At 36.3% G+C, this 21,387-nt stretch overlaps 1 protein-coding gene and 1 pseudogene across 3 annotated transcripts; one reads left to right on the plus strand and one right to left on the minus strand.

The window, feature by feature from the left end:
• Window positions 1-1,106: 1,106 nt before the first annotated feature.
• On the minus strand, window positions 1,107-16,046 carry LOC149150381 (heat shock protein 90-5, chloroplastic-like). 3 transcript variants are annotated; one of them, XM_089438204.1, is made up of 7 exons: window positions 15,675-16,046; window positions 15,414-15,540; window positions 10,540-10,976; window positions 10,340-10,442; window positions 1,882-1,968; window positions 1,696-1,787; window positions 1,107-1,523 (listed from the first exon to the last, which is right to left on the minus strand). In XM_089438204.1, the coding sequence occupies exons 6-7, from the start codon at window positions 1,705-1,707 to the stop codon at window positions 1,323-1,325; spliced, it is 213 nt and encodes a 70-aa protein (XP_089294330.1). In that variant the 5' UTR covers window positions 1,708-1,787; window positions 1,882-1,968; window positions 10,340-10,442; window positions 10,540-10,976; window positions 15,414-15,540; window positions 15,675-16,046; the 3' UTR covers window positions 1,107-1,322. The 3 variants fall into 2 exon arrangements, 2 of the variants coding, with proteins under 2 accessions (XP_089294330.1, XP_089294329.1); XM_089438203.1 differs by lacking the exons at window positions 1,696-1,787; window positions 1,882-1,968.
• On the plus strand, window positions 5,916-10,438 carry LOC149150382 (uncharacterized; annotated as a pseudogene).
• Window positions 16,047-21,387: the final 5,341 nt, after the last annotated feature.

Raw genomic sequence — 21,387 nt, forward strand, 5'->3', positions numbered from 1 at the left:
GCACCAAGTTTTGCATCATTTTTTGCATTCAATTTTGAGCTATTTTTATGCCCATTTTTGCACCATTTTTTGTGTCTACTTATGTGTCCAATGTTGCACCATTATTTACGCCCACTTTTTCATCCAATTTTGCATTTTTTTGGTGTCTAGTTTTACATCGTTTTCACCATCCAAATTTGCATCTTTTTCTACCTCATTTTGTGTCCACATTTGTATATAATTTTGTGTCTAAGTTTGAGCCTAAATTTGCATCTGATTATGCATCATTTTTTACATCCAATATGGCATCCTTGGTTTCACCTTTTTTCAGCCCCATTTTGCATCTTGTTTTATGTCTTTTCTTACATCTTTTTTTTTTTCCTTTTTTGCGCCCAAGTTTGCATCCCAAATTTACACCATTATTTGCATCATCATTTGGCATCTTAATTTGTAACATTTTTTGCTTCTTTTTAGCACTCAACTTTGCATCTTATTTTACATCTAGTTGTCTGTCTTTTTTTGCATCTAATTTGGTGTCCATTTATGTGTCCTTGTTTTTGCCCAATTTGATATCCTTTTGTATGCCATGTTTTGTTCCCTTCTTTGTGTCAACTATTGCACAATTTTTCACTTATAGTTTAAAACACTTTGTATGTCATTGTTTGAATTTTATATTAATTCCTAGTTCAACATCCAATTTTACTTTCAATTTTGCATCCATGGTTACATCCGCATTTGACTTCTTATGTAGAGTATATTTTTCTTTACATATATGACCCCCTTTATAGATTCATTTTACTAATTTCAATTGCATAGTGAAATATATCATAGTTTCTAAATATCATTAAAGAAGATATCACAATTCAAAATCATTTGTAAAGAAATTTAAGGGAAATTGACAACATCCATCCAAAAAAATAACAATGTCATCATATACAATGATTCATTGACAATTTTCAACACATGTATAAAATAGCAACATAATACTAATAATATCAACATTATTTTTAATCAAAACAACTAAATTCAAATATGATTAACAGATCAAAATATTTCATGAATATCATTATTCTACGATAAATTAACAACATACATCCAAAGATGGTAATATCACCATACATTATAATTCTCTATCAAAATAATGATGATACTTTCCAATATATAAATCAAATAATAATATAATAATAATAATATCATCATCATCTTTAATCAAATCAAACTCATCGTATGATTACCAAATCAAAATGTTTCATTGATATAGGGTAAATTCACAACACCCATCTAAACATAACAATGTCATTCTACACAATAATTTCTTCATCAAAAACAATGCATGTGCATGCCTAGCTACCACCACCAAGATCATCCTCATGATCATCTTGACCATCCTCATTAGTCTCTTCCACATCATCACCAACACCACAACTATCATCATCATCTCCTCCACCACCATCATCCTCATCCTCATCATCTCCTGATATATGTTGAGCATAGTTTGGATCATCATCGTGATCATCGTCTTGGCAATCATTACCTATAGCATTCTGGCAAAATAAATAAATATTACATGTTAGTATTAATTACATAACACAACGCATGTTTTTGTTATACAATGCTAACCATAAAATAAGGTAAGATATAATATCTAATAGTACTAAAAAATAAAATGAAAATACGGTTCAAAAGTATATTGGAAATCCAACTAAGATTACATACCATAGAGTCCATCCAAACAACAAATTCAACCCATCTCTTTTGCTGCAGTGCCTCCTTTTCCAAATGATTTGGAGGTCTTCCATATTTTAGTTCTTGTCAATCAGTAGATAGGGAGAAATTAGATAGCAATGACTTTCTTCTAGTACAAATTTTATTAAAAAAATATCACATGTTTAATATACTTACAAAGGTTGTTATCAGTGCTTTTAAACCTTTCTAGCCACTACGATGAGTGACTTTTGTCTTGGTTAACCTCGCCTTGGATGCCTTGTCCTTAAACATAAACCAATTCAATTTATTTTCACACAAATACACGTCTAAGATACTTATAAGTATTAATACATTCTAAATAACATTTAATGAAAAATTCAATACCTGAATGCTTTCATCGTCGGCCTTTCTTTGTGCATCCAACTTCTCATATGATTTTACAAGTTCTTTCCATACTTTAAAAGGTATGTCAAATGGTCTTTGTTTCAGTGTTTGATCTTGAGGTATTTTTTTATTTTTTCTTGTTTGGTTGCAACGAAACCTCTTACAGTTGAGCGACATTTGCAATTTTATCTTCTTAACTGACCAACCAGTACCAAATTCATTCTCTATGTCCTGTACCACCATCTTTTTTAGGTAACTAAGCACAAAGGAGTCATAGAGGTAATAAGGAAAACTTCCATGAGTCATTTCAATAGTTACACAGAACCAGATGCGACGAGGAAGACAAAGATAAAAGAAAGTCCACTCTACAAACTATTACCTGCAAAAATTTCACAATTGAAATTCTATTGCAGCAACCGAAATTAATTCTTCTAATTGTTAATCACTTTAGTAGTTTATTGCTACGGTAACAACGAATTAATCACACTGCAATCTTCACAAAATTAAACATTGTGGAAGATAAACTGGAAACTGAGAAAATACTAGCATACACAATTATAACATCGTTATTTTTGGACAAAAGTCCCCAGAAAAACCCAACTTGGGAAAACCGGTGCAGCAGTGGAAGGTTTTTATTATTAAGCAACAGTGAGAAATTCCGAGTACAACTCGATGTTGAAATTTGCTAATCCTACAAAGAAAAATGTTGGTAAAAATATTGTGAGGAAATTTTCCTCATCCCCACAAGCAATCCTGGCTCAATCAAGCCAATCGAACTAGCTCTCCAATGCCTCTGCACAAGCCCTGCACCAACTATGTGCATGCTTGAAACTCACTGGCCTGGAACTGCCTCCGATTAGTTTCTGACTGACTGTCATTGGTCTGGAAGCCTATGGCTTGGCCCTTTGGAATTTCTTTCAGCCACTAGCACTTGCAATGACCCTTCCTCTAGCTAAATTGAATTTCCCTCTAGAGGCATATGCGCAAAACCTGCGTCATCCTCTCTGTGGCTATCTCTACCTCTCTGCAAGCTACTCTCAGGATCTAGAAAGTTTCCTCCGAACTCACTGTCTTTACCTCTCTCTGTCCCTGCTTCCCTTCTTTGGCTCGAACTCTTCCAGCAAACAATTGTTGCTCTCTAGAAAGTTAAACTGCCCAAGGAAATAAATCTCAAGTGTATTCCTCCATTTACCCATCGACTTCTTCCTATAATCTCTAGTTGGGACTCCAACGGCCAAGATTAAAACTTAATCAACGACTAAGATTATTTCCTAGTCGATCAATGTGAGTTTCTAGAGAAATCTCACCTTCCTCAATTAATTACTGTTAATTAATCATTTTCCCTAAGACTTAGGAAAATTTTAATTATTGATTAATTAACTTAATTAAGGCACTTCTAGGTGGATTTTCCTAAAACTTTTTCTGGGTTATGGAGTACTAGTGTTTCTTAGCCTCTCTGACAACTGCAAAGACTAGAACGCCATCTGATGTTACAAAAACTAACATTACCCACCAAAGTGGGTGCCCCTATAGGAGAAAAAAATTCTCCCAATCTTCACATCCATCTGACCAACCATGCAGCCACTAATAGCCACCACTAGCTGACAATCTGCCATTGTATCCCCACAACCTGCATTAGTCATATACATTCTCACCCATCCAACAAAAGCACATGAACGAAGGTTGGCTTCCAATCAAAGGCTAATTTATTCATTTTGCGATTTGGTGCTTATTCTTGTTTGTATTTGGGCATTTTATATGTATTATGGGATGACCTGGAAGAAAGAGGGGATTTGACTGTGATCTTGTTCCCTCACCTTAAATGGGGGGGAGGGGGTTAATCTTCGATCTTAGTCCAATGGGGCCTCCCCTAATGGCCCAATGGGTATAGGAGGGGTTGATTGAGATAGCATTGTTCCATTTATCCCTATTCCATACTTTCCACTTTTCATCTTACATTACAAGCCCATGTTCCACCTCCATTCTTCAGGTTCCATTGACCCTTAGTTTTCTAGGATTTGACACCCATACATCTACATACCTAGGTTGGGCCCGAACTTTGCCCTAAGAGGTTGATGCAGCTAAAAGAAAAAGAAAGAGCATATCATGGCCACAAAATAAAATAAAAAGAATATCAAAATGCCATCCCTCAAATGATAATTCTGGAACCACAGAGTGATATTAATGGATATTTGAGGGAAAACCCTCAAATAATGATTTTTAGGCCGATAGGACTTCTATGAATCAACAATCGTCTACACTTTTCTTTTCTGATTGACATGTGGCACAAAATTTTTATTTATTTATTTTAATGGAAACCAGAATTTGAAAACAACTCTTGCGGTTGGTTTGGTTTTTTATAACAGGAAACTCTCCACTTGACATCTGTGTGCCGCGCTTTAGGGAGAGTTCGTGGAGTTTATGGGACAATGCTCGGAGTGGGAAACTTTTTATTATTACCCGGTATTGTTTCCGTTTACGGGTTGGGCTGCATGCATGCCTACTGTTATTATTAGAGCTTGATTTTTTCTAATTTAATTTCACAGCTGTATGAGTGGTATGAGTGGTGGAAAGTAGGGAACAAAAAAAAACGACAGGGAAGCGCAACACTCCCCACTCGATTCTGGTTATTCATTACATTGCATTGCAATCCTGTCATTGTCAGTGGATTTGAATAAGCTGCAACCTGCAGGAGGGGGGCGTCGAGGCCTCAAAACTTCTCAAGATACGATTGGATTGCATTACAGCGCATATGAGGGTCTCTCATAGACAAACACGTTGGCAGATCTTTGGAAGCACCAGTATGTTTCTTTTCAGGATTTACGGTGGCGTTGGTTCCTCGTACATTAGTCTTTTTTAGCAGTTTACCAACAGGAATTTGCTATTTTCAGTACTTCGTGGTTCTGCTACGGCGGGCTTTGATGTATTTGAAATTCTTAGAGGCTTTATGTTTTCGATTATGTTTTAAGTATTTCGTTATTAAGGCTTTAACTATTTGTTCAAGGTGTTGTTTCGTCAAAGTCTTGCTTTAGCACTATTGCAAATCGCATGGAATTTAGTTTGGAAAACTGAAGGCTCAGTGTATTTTACAAATTCCTATTCCGAAACTGAAGATTCAGTCTATTTTACAACAGATAATATTAACATCTCGAAGTTTTCTTTCTCCCCGTTTAGCTGATTGTTGCAAGTTTGCTCGCGTTTTAAGTTTTGTTTTGGTTTTATCGTCGGACAGTTACTTTTACTACGGATTATGTGGACTGAGTATTGAATCATTTGTTTCCAATACTGGCATCTCGAAGGGGGAAGTCTAGGCTTTAAATGTTGAATTCAATTTTTCTCAAAGGCATCCACGTCAATTTATGTCACCTGTACGTGTTCCTAAGTTTATCCAGTAGCCGATAACCTTAATGGCCTTTCACTCCCAGTTGAGCTAATAAATTAGTAATCGGCTTTTGCCTTGGAAATTTAGCCGTTTCATTTTCGTCAAGTTTAGATTACTTCCAAATATCCTGTTTTTCTGGACAGTTGAAGCTTGATAGGTAAAGTTTGACTGTTTTTCTTCAGAAAATTCCTGTATCGTCTCAAGCCCTTTTGCATTCAATTTCATCGATCGACCAATGAATTTCATGGATTATCTGAAATCTGGTATCTGTATAAAGGATTAAAGGATTTGAGACTGTCAAATTGAAAGTTAGTTACCGAAGAAATTCTGCTAATGATTTCTTGTTGGTCTGTTATTGTCGATTGTCTTGAACCTGTCCGAACAGTCAGCGTGTTTTCAAAATTTAATCTTTCTCATTTGCTATGATTTTATCTCATGTTCTAGGTTATTATTTAATAACCTTTTTTGTTGTTTGTTTTCCTATTAACTTTAGGAACTCGCAGCAGACGATCAATGGCTGCCAGCACAGAACAAGCCCCTGCGCCAGCACCTACCACCGCGACTAATTCTGTAGCAGCGGAAGTGACTGAAACCGTGAAGGAAGTAGCAACACTGCCTCGTCACCTGAGCCAGAGGCAATAAAAAACCAAGAAAAGACCATGGGGGACAATGCTCCGAATGTAGAAAGCAGTCCTAGTGTGGATGCCCAGTATCCTTCCTTCAAAGAAGAAAGCTATTTTGTTGCTGACCTTAAAGAGTCTGAGAAAAAGGCCCTACAAGAACTTAAGCTCCGAGTTGAAGAAGCCATCAAGAACAATGAATTTACTGAACCCCCTCATAAGGAACCTGAAAACAAAGAAACTGAGGCCAAGGAGGCAGAAGCCAAAGAGACAGAAGCCAAAGAAGCTGAGACCAAAGAAACTGTAACGAAAGGGGAAGAAGACACTAAGGAAGACACCAAGGAAGAAGTCAAGGGAACTGTGGAAGAGGTGAAAATTATAGAAACCATAATTGAGACGGACGTGAAGGTTGGGGAAGCTGAGATAAAGAAAGAGGAAACAGAGGTTACAGCCACTGAAGAGATTGAGGTTCCAGCCCAAGGGGATGTTCCGAAGCATGAGGAAACTGTAACTGAAGCGATGATTGTCTCAGCCCCTTCAACTGAGGCTCCTGCTGTTGATACTGAAACCATAAAGGAAGAAGAAACAACATCTGCCCCTGCACCAGTTGATGCTGAAGCTCCAGTTGAGGTCACTGTTACCACGGTAACTGAGGAGGTTGTAATTCAACCTGTAGAAAACGTTTTCCTATGGGGAGTTCCTCTTCTTCACACCAGGGGTGATGAATGTACTGACATGATTCTGTTGAAGTTTCTCCGAGCAGGAGACTTCAAGGTTTCTGAAGCCTTTACTATGTTGAAAAACACAATTCTCTGGAGGAAACGTTTTGGAGCTGACAATATTTTGGAAGAGGACTTTGGTGCTGAGTGGAATGATGTGGCTTACATGCATGGTTATGACCAGGAAGGACACGGGGCATACCAGTCCAAGAAAATAAGGTTTTCCACAAACCAATTAAGCCTTTCAACATTTTCGGCTTATTTTCTTATATCAAACATTTGTGCAGGGTTTCAACCAATTAACATTTCATTGAGTATATATCTACAAATCAAGGATTTTGGGATCAAATCCCACAAAGCAATTCTATACCTGCTCTTCAAATTCCTTCAAGCTTTTGAAAGTAAAACCAATGAATTATCAATATAGTTTTACAATAATAAAAAACAATTAGAAGGCCTTTAGCCAACTCAAATTGCTCATCGGTTAGGCTTAAACCAACATCTCTTCTAGATCAAATTGCTCATCAGTTAGGCTTAAACCAACATCTCTTCTAGAGAAATTCAACAATTCTAATTTAATAATCCTATCGGCCTCTCCTTGTACCTTGTGGGACAATTGCTAGTTAAAGGCTTTTACACCACACTTGCCAACCAAAAGCCTTAACGCATGCCACATGGAGCTCATTTATTGGATGACGTCAGCCTTTTGAGGCCTCATTGCTCACACATGTGGGCTCTCATTTGATTTATTATCTAAGCTAGATGGGTTGACTTGTAACCCAATGCATCATTATGATTTTACTTGTCTTTTAGGGGCTTTTAGACTAAAAATTATACTTGTCCTCCTGATATAAATAAAGGAAAGGACTTTTTCATTTGTCATCATCATCACTTGTGAATTCAGCATCTCTACTTGAGAATTTGAGCCTCTTTTCTTATTGGAGATGTGATCTATGGAGAATACTTTGTCTTGGAGCTATATTCTTGTCTTTGGAGAAGTTGCCTTGGATCAATGATTGGATTGTACATGCATATTGTCTTGCAAGTGCTCTTTTATTGAAAAGAATTGATTTCATGTCTAATATATAGAATAAACCGATGATCTAGATTAAATATTGTGCCTTAATTTTATTGAGTATCAACTTTGTGGATGCTAAGTCATATTATTGCATGCATTACTCATTGTATGATATGTGAATGGAAAGCCCCTTGGTGATCTTACATTAGCTCTCCCAAGTGAATTTTGGTCCCGCACAAAGAAAATACTTAGGGTTATGATGTTAGGGCATCAAAATATCCTTACTCCTTTGCAAGTTTTAGCCAACCTAATGAATCCATACACTCCATCAACACTAGGACTAGGCATCGCCCATCCTTATTTGGTGATAAAGTCAATTTTCATCCATAAAGTTTACTTTCTCTCTCTTACCTATCTTGGTCCTCTGAATGGCCAAGCGACCAACTAGGGCTCTCAGTGACAAGGAGAGGGAATTTGGGTCATGGAAAGTCTAAACATCGAGGGTTGAGTGGTTGCCACAAAATCATTCCCCTTGGTGGGCATTCATTCTATTTTTATGAATAATCTCCCTTGCCCTAGATATTTTCCCTAGCGTAAACCCTAGTTTAGTTATAGCTTCAACTTGGGGGCCTTTGAGGGTTTCGTGTGTCTTAACCTTGTTGGAATATGTTGTAGGAAGCCCTTTCTTAGCATCTTGACCTTTAGTCATCCCAACTCTCAACCTAAAAAAAATCAAACCCTAGGTCTTATGTTGCCCTAATTTGGCCTTTTCAAGGAAAGCAAACTTCTTCCTCTTGATGCCTTATGCCTAAATTGTGCCTTTCCCTTAGAGGCCTCTTTGTCACCTTACGCCTCTAGGCTTAGAACACCTATTAGGTGACTTATTATATATAGGGACTCCTCCCATTGGTGAAAATCCATAATGAGCAGGGAGTTTTGGTTGTGGTGACAATGGGCCGCCACACCATTGTTGTCACTTAGTCTAGTGCCTTCCTTGTAGGGTACCCCTCTCCAAGGCCTGATAGATTTTGCGGCAACACAAACAAAAGAGGTTAAAAGACAAAAAAGGCTACAAAGGCAAAGACCACTGCCTACCATTGTCATTGGCCTAGCACAGTCTCCAAAATTTTTAGAAATAGTTGTACAAGGATAATAATAAAGGTTGTGATGCCTCTGAAGAGGGATTGAGTGCATGAAGTATAATAGAGGTGTTAAACAGTATACTCCATGGAGGAAGAGAGTGCTCAGACACACAACAAATCGATAATATTAGTAATTATATGCATATCAATAACATCAGCATATTTCTTCTTGTAATACCTATGAATGTTCCTACTGAGAGCCAGATGCTTGAATGTGCATTGATAGGCCAAGAGGGGGAATATCAGTAATCAATATGTGTGCATGAGGATATGATATGTGTATTAGAGAAAAGAAAGAAATATTTCTGAGTGAAACTGTATTTGTATTTGTGTGAAAGCAAGCCTCTTCATTGGTCAGAACAGCTAGGGATAGGTTGTGTAAATGATGTCTGTTCATATGATAGAGGTTCTGCATGTATGTGTATGCCTTGGTTATGTACTGACCAACCATTGCAGGTCTGTTGCTGAGGACATGGTACAAGGTCCCAGCAATGAATAATGTTGCACTGGACACCAAGGACTCTTACACAACCTTTGTCTGCCGGTAAGAATAAATTCAGCTGCAAGAAATAGTGAGCCATTGGTACCCAAAGAGGACATGAAGATACATATGAGCATGTGATGTGGGTATGCAAGCACACAGAAGAAAAGACAAAACCAAGCTCACTTCTTTTGAAGTTCAATATTTTTCATAACACGTACTCAATCAGACAAAACATAGGACTTAGACCATATGAATAAATGTGGACAAGAACAAAAAAAAGATTTAAAATAAAAAAGACAACAATTTTGTTCTAAAAATATCCAATCCAGACATGCATGCCTGTTCTCTTTGAAAATATAAAAAAGACAACAATTCTATACTCAAAACATCCAATCTGGACATGCATGTCTGTTCTCCTCTAAAAATAATAGATCTACTTGCAAGCAAAAATAATGATCCCTTGAAAGCAGAGGATGAAAATTATAATAATAATCTAATTTTAAGGTGTATGAGACCCCCTTGTTTGTGGGACAAGTGACCCACCTCCGTGCAATGATTTGACTGCTAAAGTCTACTGAGGTGTACATACTCTAACCCCCTGTGGTTTGACTTTGAACCTGTGACCTCTTACAAGGAAGCACATGTTATCAACTATTAAGCCCGCTCAAGATGTACAAAACATAGTTTTCTTTGATGTTAGAAATGAAATTGACAAATTTTGCTTCATTTAGGGTCATGTTTCTTCTGCAACTGATGGTCAGAGAGTTGCTCTTATTTATGGATAATTTTCTACCACATTCATTGGCATGCTTCTTCAGAATGAGATAGACTGTATAGAACTTCCCAGACTATAGTTATTGTGTTCCATCATCAAGTATATCAATACAACATACAAATTACTTACCTAGGTCCAGGTCTTCTTTACTAATATCAACAAATTTTTTGTCTTTGTATGTCTGAAGATTTTGAATAGCGACCTCATCAATTGGGTCTATGAGATAGAGGACCTGTAAAGCAACACAGTACAATACATTTGTCACTTTGTATGTACTATCAAGGTACATGAAATATATAAGTCATTTATGTGGAAAAGTAAAATCATACCTCAATATCCTTCTGCAAATTTTTTTCCAAAAATTGTGCACTCCTGGCACTTTTAATGCTATCTGAAGCAATATAAAAAATACCATTTTGTTTTTCAGTCATGTTTTCAATATAATCATCCAAGCTAATCATCTCCTCATCATGCATGGATGAGAAGAACCGTAAAAGAGGAGCAATCCGTTTATGATTATTTGAGTCTTCGATACAACCCAATTTGATATACTTTCCGGAGTTCTCCCATAATTTCTTGTAATCCTACATTAATAATCCAAATTTTCAGTCATGTTTTCAATATAATCATCCAAGTTAATCATCTCCTCACCAGGCATGGATGAGAAGAACCGTAAAATAGGAGCAATCCATTTATGATTATTTGAGTCTTCGATACCACCCAATTTGATATACTTTCCAAAGTTCTCCCAGAATTTCTTGTAATCCTGCATTAATAATCCAAAATAATGTAAATTCCTTTTACAGAAGCTTCAAAACGCATTCACTCAATCAACATCAAAGAATATGATAGAAGACAATGCAATAATACTTCAATTTCATTAAGCTGACAAGAATCAATCAACATTATTGTCACAAAACATGATTTCCATTTCTGAGAAGAAGTTTAGGAACATAAAGATGTAAGGAGTCTATAAACAACTCAAATTATGGCACATATATTAACTGGATTCTACTAATCTATGAAACATAACTCCATTCAAATAGATAGTGTTTAATGAGCACCTCACATTGAATTTAAGGTGGAAAGTAGGATAACATAACAATATTTCTTGGACCATGACACGGTTAATAAATTTCCTCTAAATTTACAGGTTGTGGACTTGCATATTTATTCTCACTTTGCACAATGCCCTGAATCATATCAAATGTCTTCCGTACAAGACGCTTCTTCATTATACGAACCTGACATGCACATTCAAGGATTTAGTCACAACTAAACTCAACAAGGGAAGCTGCGAGGCAGCAAGTCCCTGCATTGAGTGGGGTAGTTATGGACTTGGAGCGAGCAGTTTAATGCCCAGTGAGAGAGAAATCTTGTCTTTGAGATAGATACCTAAAAACTAACCTACATGTTTTCAACAGATCCATGTAAAATTGAAATTGACTGCAAGTGAATGTTTTAGCGAATATGTTTCCAAGTTTCGTATGGAAGCTAACATCAGGATCTAGGTAAACTAATAAATATTGGCTGAACAAATCTAGCAATAGCAGAAAGAAAACTTGTACCTCTTCTTCATGAAGCTTTCTAATTTGCACATTGCATTGCTTAGCAAATGAGTATCTTGAGTCTGAGTAGAGGATGAAGTAACAGACATATCCTTTTCTCTGGACTGATACCTCGTTTGCTATAGATGATGAAGATGAACCCAAAGGTTCAACATTATGAACTTCCGAAGAAACACTATCAGCTGGAGTGAAAAGTTGTTCTGATGAATCCAGTGGTTTACTTTGGGGCATGTCAGTTGCATTGCTTAGAAAATGAGTATCTTGAGTCTGAGTAGAGGATGAAGTAACAGACATATCCTTTTCTGAAGTTGATGTAAGGCGAGTTTGTGTCATTCGATGACCCCTTGTCAGAGAAACTGGAACTGCAGCACCATCACGGACAATAGGCCGTGAAATCTCAATGTTAGAAGCCCCGGAAGTTTCAAGCTTGGGAACAATGGACTGTGAGTTAAAGATGTACTACATGCAATCACCTTTTGTTAGATGCCGCTTGCTGGTTGTTCTTTGTGTAAGATGCACTTTGATATTACTATTTTGGTAGTATTGGGGATGTTGGTTGCAATGCCAGTGTTAAGGTTTAGATATAAGATATGCTATTTTATCTTTAGCTTTTGGAAATTCTACCGATGACTTAATGCCATGCCAAAATTCTTCTTAATAATTCCTAATGTCAATGGTTTGCAATTGCATCTCTAACGGTGCATTATGAGATCACTATGTGTCCACTTCATGCAATCACAATGGATCGATATCTCTCCTCTTGATTGAGAAAGCACTTAGACTTTATTTAAGACGATGAAAAGAACCACTAAGTTAACGATGACCAATGCTCTCTACTATTAGAAAATAGGAGGTTTCTCTATAGGTAGGACCAGGAGAACACCTCCTGTTGAATGAGTGAACGGGAAGAGGGAGGAGGACACCTTTGATTGATAGCATGTGTTCTTGAGTACTCATTCTCTTGATCTTCAACATTGTTTCACCTCCTTAGAATCAATCGTGTTGAGACAGGGACCTACCTCCAACCACAAAAGATTAGTTATGCTCTGGTAACAATGATCTCATCCATAGGTCAATGGTGTTGTTAGGGTACTGATTAAAAGTTTTTTTCATTTCATTTATGCTAATGTGGAAATAGTAGCATCGGTTCCATGCCATTTCTTGAAAGCTGAATACCCTCAGTTATTCAGTTCAATGCCGAAAGAAGTATCCTTCTCCAATGTCATAACCAAAGAAGATGCATTCTTAAATGCGAAGATAATATAACTACTATAATGAATGACTTTAGATCATTTTTATTAAGGATATAGCTTCAATGCGCTCTTTGGGAGGGACAGAGAACTCTAAATATAGGGAGAGGACTGTGTCAACTTTTTGCAATTGCATCTCTAATTGCGTTGCATTTTGCTTTGCTTTCGAATATCTAATGCTAGTGAATTTGATGTATTTTGTTGTCTTGGCTCTAAGAAATAGAATAGGGAAAATTACATGTATGAATTCATGGGAATTCCTACTTTATTGTCTATGTATCCATGCGTCATTTAACCTTTAGAATTCATGGGAATTCCTACTGTATAACTAAGCTATATAGTACAAGTTATTACTTATTAGCCAATCACTTAATTACCGGATATAATCAGGAAATAAACTAATAGTTATTGCAAAAGAAACCAACAACACCAGTTTATACAATAGAGATTATAATCACATAAAACAGAAATAGTCAATAGTTTAGCAAACAAGCAGTTTTAAAAAGAAAGACCTGGTGGCCATTTTGCTCATCAAGGTTGGGAGGTGTTGAGCTAGTTCGAGTAGGTATTTGCAATCCAACGGACATATCAGAAGGCATTCAGCAATTAAACTCCATTTAATGTGCACTAATTAAGATCACCAGGATAGAGAAAAGACTGTCAATTCTTGCATCCAAACAATGAAAACAGTCCAACTCCATATCCCACAAACAATCTTCTAATGGCACATTTAATCAAGTTCAGGAACATACAGTAAAGCAAGTAAGTCTAACTCCATATCCCACAAACAGTCTTCCAATGTCTAATAGGAATTCCTTCTGTACAAGAGTAGAATATAAGTACATTGTACTCTTTCTTAGAAACCATATTTCCTGAGAGAAGATAGGACTATGAGTACATTGTACTCTTTCTTAGAAACCATATTTTCTGAGAGAAGATAATAGTCCTAAAGTTATGAACTATTAACTATCATTGTTCATAAAGTTTCTTTTGAAGAGAATCAAATTATATCAATAAATACGCAGAGAACAGAAACAATTCATCTCTTCCTCTGTTTCTTTCAACTAAAATCCAAATGACATTTAACAACATAGCTAACTAGATAAGCTAAACTTATTTTGACAGCAAGCTTACAAATATGGATAAGTAGAGAGTTATACTTGAGCCCTGAGCTTTACTAGCTTGAAATCAAAATCATCTTTAAGAGCTTGAAATCGAATGACACTATCCAAGATGGATGGTTGAGGCATGACGCAAAATTTTCACCACCATAATACTCCCCTATTCCCCTATACAACACTCTGTTGTAATATCTAGCTGAACTAAACAAAAAGCTACAAATACTCTAATTTTGAAAGAAGTCCAGTTAATTTTGATCGAGTCACTATTCAACCATAACATCGAATTGGATCATTGCATCCTTTGGCCCCAGATTGTTTGGCACCAGCCGATCTCTTTTCCAGGTATTGTTGATGATACTCCTCTGCTCTGTAAAACTTCTTCGCTGGCAGGATCTCTGTGACAATCTCTTTATGCAGTGACCTTTGGTGCCTTTCCATTGATTCCCATGCAACTCTTTCCTGCTCAGCTAAATAGTAATATATGCCAGATCTGTACTGAGTGCCTTTATCATTACCCTGCAAATATATGCACACAGTGCTGACAATTCATGTATCTGATGCAATTTCTATACACCAACTAGATACAAGTGTCTTTATAGTTTTTGCCTTCTATGGTTATGAAATAGGAAAACCACATCAGGATCCAATTATATTTTATATAACCCACCCTACACCCCTATAGCAGGATCCAATTATATTTTCTATACCCCGCTCTGCACCCCTATAGCAAGTATGTTAACAAGCCATTGAAATGAAAAGTATATGGTAGATACATTGCCAAATACCTAGATTTGGTTTTCATTAGGAGTTTAGCTTTGAAGTGCAACTATAGAATATTAATGGGACTCCACTCCCAATTTCATCGCTTTGAACCAGAGAAATTAGGCCAGGTATACTGAAAACCCGTCTCTACTTAAAGCACCAGATATATATCACAGCCTGGAGCCTACAAATATTTTGAAGCATAGGCAATAGAATTCAAATACATTAAGAAGCCCAAATCTGATTTAGTCCGATATTTGAAATACAGAGAATTCTAATGACTTCCATTTATTTTTTTAACTAACTGATGCTTCTCAGGAAAGTTGATTTGTCATAAAAGTATGTACATGATTTTGACCAGTAATGAAAATTAAATTCCAGAATAGGGTTTTTAAGATTTTCATATTAAAGTAAAAATGATAAACAAATTCTTTAAAATAGAATACATCTTCTAGGATTTTCTTCTTTTAAATTAGAACAGGGCTCTAGAGGGAAGCTTCACCTTGGTATTATCGTTATCAATATTGTAGCTGACGACGATGGCTTAGTCTCCAGAAGTCCTAGCAAACGAACCCTGATTTCCAACATTTTGTTCCATGTTGCAGACAATGGCTCCCTCCAGAATAGATCTGAAAGGCAACAAGTTACCCACAGTCAAATTGGCCTTCTTTCCACAATGAACAAAATGTCCCGTGTAAATACCTTCAGTAGCTAATAAGAGCTCTTTCTAATGCTTATAACGGAATGGGTGCCTGAAGGTCACCTTGTAGAGGGGAGTGCTGCAGCCAGGGTCGTGCATTACATCTGTGAAAATTACCCTGATGTAGCCATTATGCTCGCCATAGTCGAGGCTTCCCAAACGTGCAGGTCCCTTCCTGTGATGGGTGTGGGATTTGAGCATGGAGCCTACTCCTTTTCTCTGTGCACAAATAGTGTGACCCATGTTTGCAGACCAGAGCAGATCACTACACACGGAGTTTGGATCTATTGTGCCTCCGAAACTGGAAGTAACAGATATGGCTATACATACAACCTATAGGTTTATAGGAATAATTTATAGTGTGCCTGTAAGGAAATTCGGTTGAGATATTATGCTATATCCACATGCTTAAACCCTTGGCCGCTAAAGCCAAAATAAATGGCCGCCCGATAGCAAAATCTGAGTTGTGAAGTCAAAAAATTCTATGTGTAATGGAAATTAATTGAAATTTTAAATATATTTGTATTAAAGAAATTTTATATATTTTAATATTTAATATTTAATTATATATTAATTATTAAATTTAATAATTTAAATTTTTAATAGGTTTATATAAGAAGAAATTTTATATCTTTTCAATATTTCATATTTAGATTTACATTAAAGTTTTAAATTTTGAAAATAAACTATTTTTTTGGAGGGAGGAGTGAAATATGGTTTTTTGGTGAATTGTAATTTTAAAATTGTTTATATTTGTCAAAATTAATATAAATTATTTAAATTTCAAAATTAATGGAAAGAAATGAGCAAAAGCAATGGTTGTTATAGAAAGAAAACTACATATTTGTTAACCTTTAAGATGTATGATGTTGAATTTTGTTGGAATTGAAAATTTCTTATTCAAATTTTTACCGTATCGTATGGAATTCAAATCTGAATGGTAACTATGGTTTAAAGCAATGTGATTGAAGAGGTTTTGTCTGTATCCAGTGATTGTTTGACACAAATTCCGTGATTCCTCTACTCAGGACCCGAAATGCACAGAAGATGAACTATTGCATGATTTAATAGCGTGGACTACGGATTTTGTAAGGGTGGAAGAATCAATCATACAATGGACACTACAATGCAAATTCAAACTGTGCAAACAATCCATCGGCAAAGGATGACTACACTAGTACAATGGGGAAATTCCACAATATAACGGATATGGAAGATACGGAATTGGTAGTTCCCAACTAGTTGTCCCTAGTTCAATTGCTATTATAAGCACTGATAGAATATGAAATCACTCAGGTGGTTGAGATTTCGGGCTTTGGGGGCACAAAACACGCAGATCTATCGAATATCCAGCCCCACCATAGAGATCTGGATCGGCTAGGTTCTACCATTGCAGAAACAGTGCCAAGTTGTCAAACAATGTCAATTATCAAGGAAGAATCTATGATTTATAACACCTAGAGTTTACCACCAAAGCACCCAAAACCCCAAATTCATGGCATCTACAGTTTAATCATTTTTTCCCTTGTGATCAACCAATTCCAGTCCACACAGTTATACCATGACAGAAAACCCCTCTCAATGAGAGCTGAAATTTCGACGAGAAATTAAAAGTAGAGGAAGAACTCAAAAAATAAAGCAAGAAAACTGAATTGCGAAAAAGAGATAAAAACAAGGAGAGTGAAAAACACCTTAGAATCCCAACAATTTGAAGTGCAAAAACAAAGGATTCGAGCAGGCGTGGGAAGATGGCCGAAAGATGGTTAGCAGAATTATGTAAATGGGAGAGGCTTATTGATCTCACATGCATGTGTTTCAATTGGGCCAACCTGAAGCCTTCGTTTGTTTCATATGAGCCCCATGTTCATTGCTTTCGAAATGTTGATTTTTACCCATAACATCCAACCTGAAAATTTAGTGAAATATTTGTTTATACTCCTCTCACTTGCAAAAGAGTTTTATTTGAGCCGACTTCCTCAAATTAGATATCAAAATTGATTTTCAAATAAAATAAAATGGCTATATTTTTTAATATTAAAAGTTAGTTTTAATTTGCCCCATGGTGTAGATCATGATAGAATGGGTTGTTAAGGCATTTCTTATGACGTTGTTGGTTTAAACATTGATTAACTCAGTGTGCCAGGTGTGAGGCAATGTGGGTACACTTGGAGGTGATTGTGGTAGTGGATATGATAGATCCCCCGTCACATAAGTACAAGCTCGCTATAGTTGTAGATTATGCCATATACAAAAAATAACAATAATAATATTAATCTTATTTTCTTTATTTTATTAAATTATTTATTTATCAAAATTACACGTTATTAAAAGAACATGATTTTATTGGAAGTATTTTAGGTGACGGAAACAAGGGAAACTAATTTTCCTGTAAGCATTTTCTAAATTAATGCGTCTCCACTCAAACACTCTCATAGAAAAAAAGTCTTGACCCCACCCAGAATGCCTAAAAGGTAACTCTCAAGAAAGCCACCCAATGTCACCTTGGTGGCATTCTCTCACTATTTAGACTACAAGAAGGATGTCATTGTCCAGGGGGGAACCCTTAAAGATCAAGCTAAGCTAGGTCATTGAGTAAGGAAGGAAAGTTCCTTAACAAAGACTAGTGATTTGGCACTAGTAACTCTCAAAGTAAAAAGCCAGGGATAAGTGTGCGAATAGTAAAAAAAACCATGAATTATTAACAAATTTTGAATGATTTTAATTAGACAACTATGCTTATTCATGCAACGAAATTATACTTGAAAAATGAAAGATAAAACTTGCTCAATTAACCATATAACATGAGATCCTAGTGAAGCATATATACAATGGCACAATAAAAATAGAAAATGAATCATAAATTGTGTCCATACAAGTAACACATTAGATGATTCATTGATCATATTCATGAGCATTGGAGATTGAGAGTTCATTATCATCATCAAGAAACCATTCCACAATTAAGAGATCAGACACCAATAGTATTAACTATGCTTGGGATGACAACGAGTTGTGTGTTTGCAATGATAAATAAAGGAAATATTCAAACTTCTTGTTGTTACTAAGGAAAATGAAGACAAAAAAGTTGAATGTGGACTACTTACACATTCGTAACATTCAAATGTCATCCATTTATCATCAATTTGTCACTATTTATAGTTGGGTAGTTTGTAACCATAGAATTGTGACCTAAACGATATATTTGTAATATTCCAAAGTGTGTAATTACAACTAATGAACCATGACCAATACCATTAGCATGTGATCACAATAACCACTATGTATTTAGAACAAAATTCCATTAAGACTAGAGATCAATGTAGGTTTTAAATCACCCCTACACAATAAGAAATTCCATATGTCAACATCAAATATTTAATAATTATGTGCATTACCTAAATTGTGTGCATAGTGCACCAATAGTGGCAATATTGGGCTTCTATCACTATCTCGTCATGTGTGTTAGGATGTGGCACTTCAAATTAAAAGGTGATCATACATCTACAAAAAAGCAGGCAAGTAAACCATTAAGACAATCTTAAAAATAGTGAATTGTTAGCCTTATGAACCAAGTCATTTCACATTCCCATGACTTGATTTGCACAAGGGTGTGGTTAAAATGTCAACTGTGTTTAAAAAATGTAAGAAATAAATGTATCAAGAACAAAATTTTACCATGATGGAAATTTGTAAAGCCTTTTCACAATTATTAAAGAGCTTAAATATCAAGGTGTTTCATGCATTCATGTACACATGTGAAGCTTATGAGTGTTTATTATGAACAAATGGAGATGAATTTTGGAAAACAAAAGGAGGTTTTAGTTAAGCATGGAACCAAAAACAATAAATTCCTTTAGTTCTTGCACATATGTTATGGTTAAAGAGATATGAGTTTGTCTTCCTTGCTGCTCTTTTCACTGCGCTTCTGGACGTTCTGTTTTGGAATCAAGTTTGAAGAGGCTAAAATGATGTTTTTTCATGTTTAAGGGCTCCATGGTGTAGTGGACATCTCCAAGTTTCTTCACGGGTCTTCAACAACACTCAAAACCTCATTCAAGTCATCAAAATTTCAAGTCAACTATTAGTTGTGCTTCTGTGGGGATTTTTTGTGTTTTATGTGTGACCAACTTCAAGCTTGGATTCTAAACAAATGGGAAAGTATTGTTGAAAACGGGAGGAGGTTTTTGTTCATAGCATACCCAAAAAGAAAACCCTCTCTCATTGTTTACACAGCGGTTACTGTCTTGGTGTTACAAGTGGCACTTTGAGACCTATTTTTCACAATTTCACTAGGCCAGAATTGCTAACAAGGTTCTAAAACTTTTTGAAATTCGACTTGGTGGACCTCCAACTTGGCATGGTTGACCTCAAATCTATTTGGATAATGAAGTTTGAGGATTTTTCTATCATATCCCATGATTAGATCTTCAGTTATCACATTTTTAGTTAGTCAAAAAACAAACCCTAGATAGTAGGATATGGGCAAATTTTGCAAATATTTTATCCATGCATGCTAGGGAGTGTGAGGGCCAAGTGCCAGGGAAAAAAAAGGGAGCACTCATTTCAAATGCATGGAAATTAATTGTCAACATGTTCCAGGTGTGCTAAGGATGGAGTGAAAAGGTATACTAGCCAGTGCCAAGGCATCACAAGGGAGAACAAGGTCAAAATGCTTGAAATGAACAAATAAGAGTGCAGTGTGCCAAGGAGTGTCAGAAAATTCCAGATGTCCCAAGGTCGAAGTGTGTTAGGATAAATTTAGAATAGTACTTGAAGGAGGAAATCCTATGGTTGTGATAAGGTGTGTACAAAGTAGTTTCATAAAAAGGGAGAATTTGGGTTGGACACAGCATTGTTTTGTCAATGACTTGGTTGGGTTCCCAAGTCGCAAAAAAAGTAAGGCTATCTATGAGCGCATGATAGATAGGGAGTGCCAAGGTGTTCCAGGGAATGCCAGGAAGTGCTAGACATTTCCAAGGAATTTTAGGCATGCCAAGACATGCCAAGTGCTAAGGCATTCCAAGAAGTTCCAGGTGCCAGGGTGTGACGCCAACACATGCTAGGGAGTGTTAGGGCCAAGTTCCAGGGAAACACAAGGGAGCATAGTTTCAAATGCATGGAAATTAATGAATAAGAGTGTGACAAAGAGTGTTAGCTAGCAAGTACGAGGTGTTATAAGTGTCAGGGAGTGTTAGGGAGTGCCAAAGCATGCCAAGAAATGCAGGGGATGCTAACACGTGCTACATAGTGCCAAGGGATTATTAGGCGTGCCAGATGTTATGGCATGTCAAGATGTAAAATTTGTTGCTTAGTTATTTAATTTTATGACCACGGTTGGATGTGAGCCTTCTCTTCGTAACTTGTTAAGTTGGATAAGTTGAAATTATACATGAGTAGCCTAATATGAGTTATAGGAAGTTCTTAGGTGAACAAGGCATAGTCTAGTTGTAGTAATTGTAACTTGGTCAAGCTGTTGTTATAATTAAGTTGTTGTTATAGTTGAAGTAGGATTTTGTTGGGTTCCCATGTTGCAAAAATGTAAGGGTAGTTGTGAGGGCATGATAGCTAAGGAGTTCTAGGGCATGGTAAGGAATGAAAAGGCATGCTAACACATTCTAGATAGTTTTGTGGTCTGATGGTTTGATTTAATTTTATGGTGTTATTTTTATTGTCCGCTTTGCATAGCACTATTTTTCCTAGTTTGGAACATTACATAAGGCGAGTTCCAGGTGTGCTAAGGAGGGAGTGACAAGGTATGCTATGCATTACTGCCAAG

The sequence above is a fragment of the Pinus tabuliformis genome, chromosome 9, assembly GCF_031772625.1.
Source record: "Pinus tabuliformis cultivar Carrire ecotype Pingquan chromosome 9, CPIR1, whole genome shotgun sequence".
NCBI lineage: Eukaryota > Viridiplantae > Streptophyta > Pinopsida > Pinales > Pinaceae > Pinus > Pinus tabuliformis.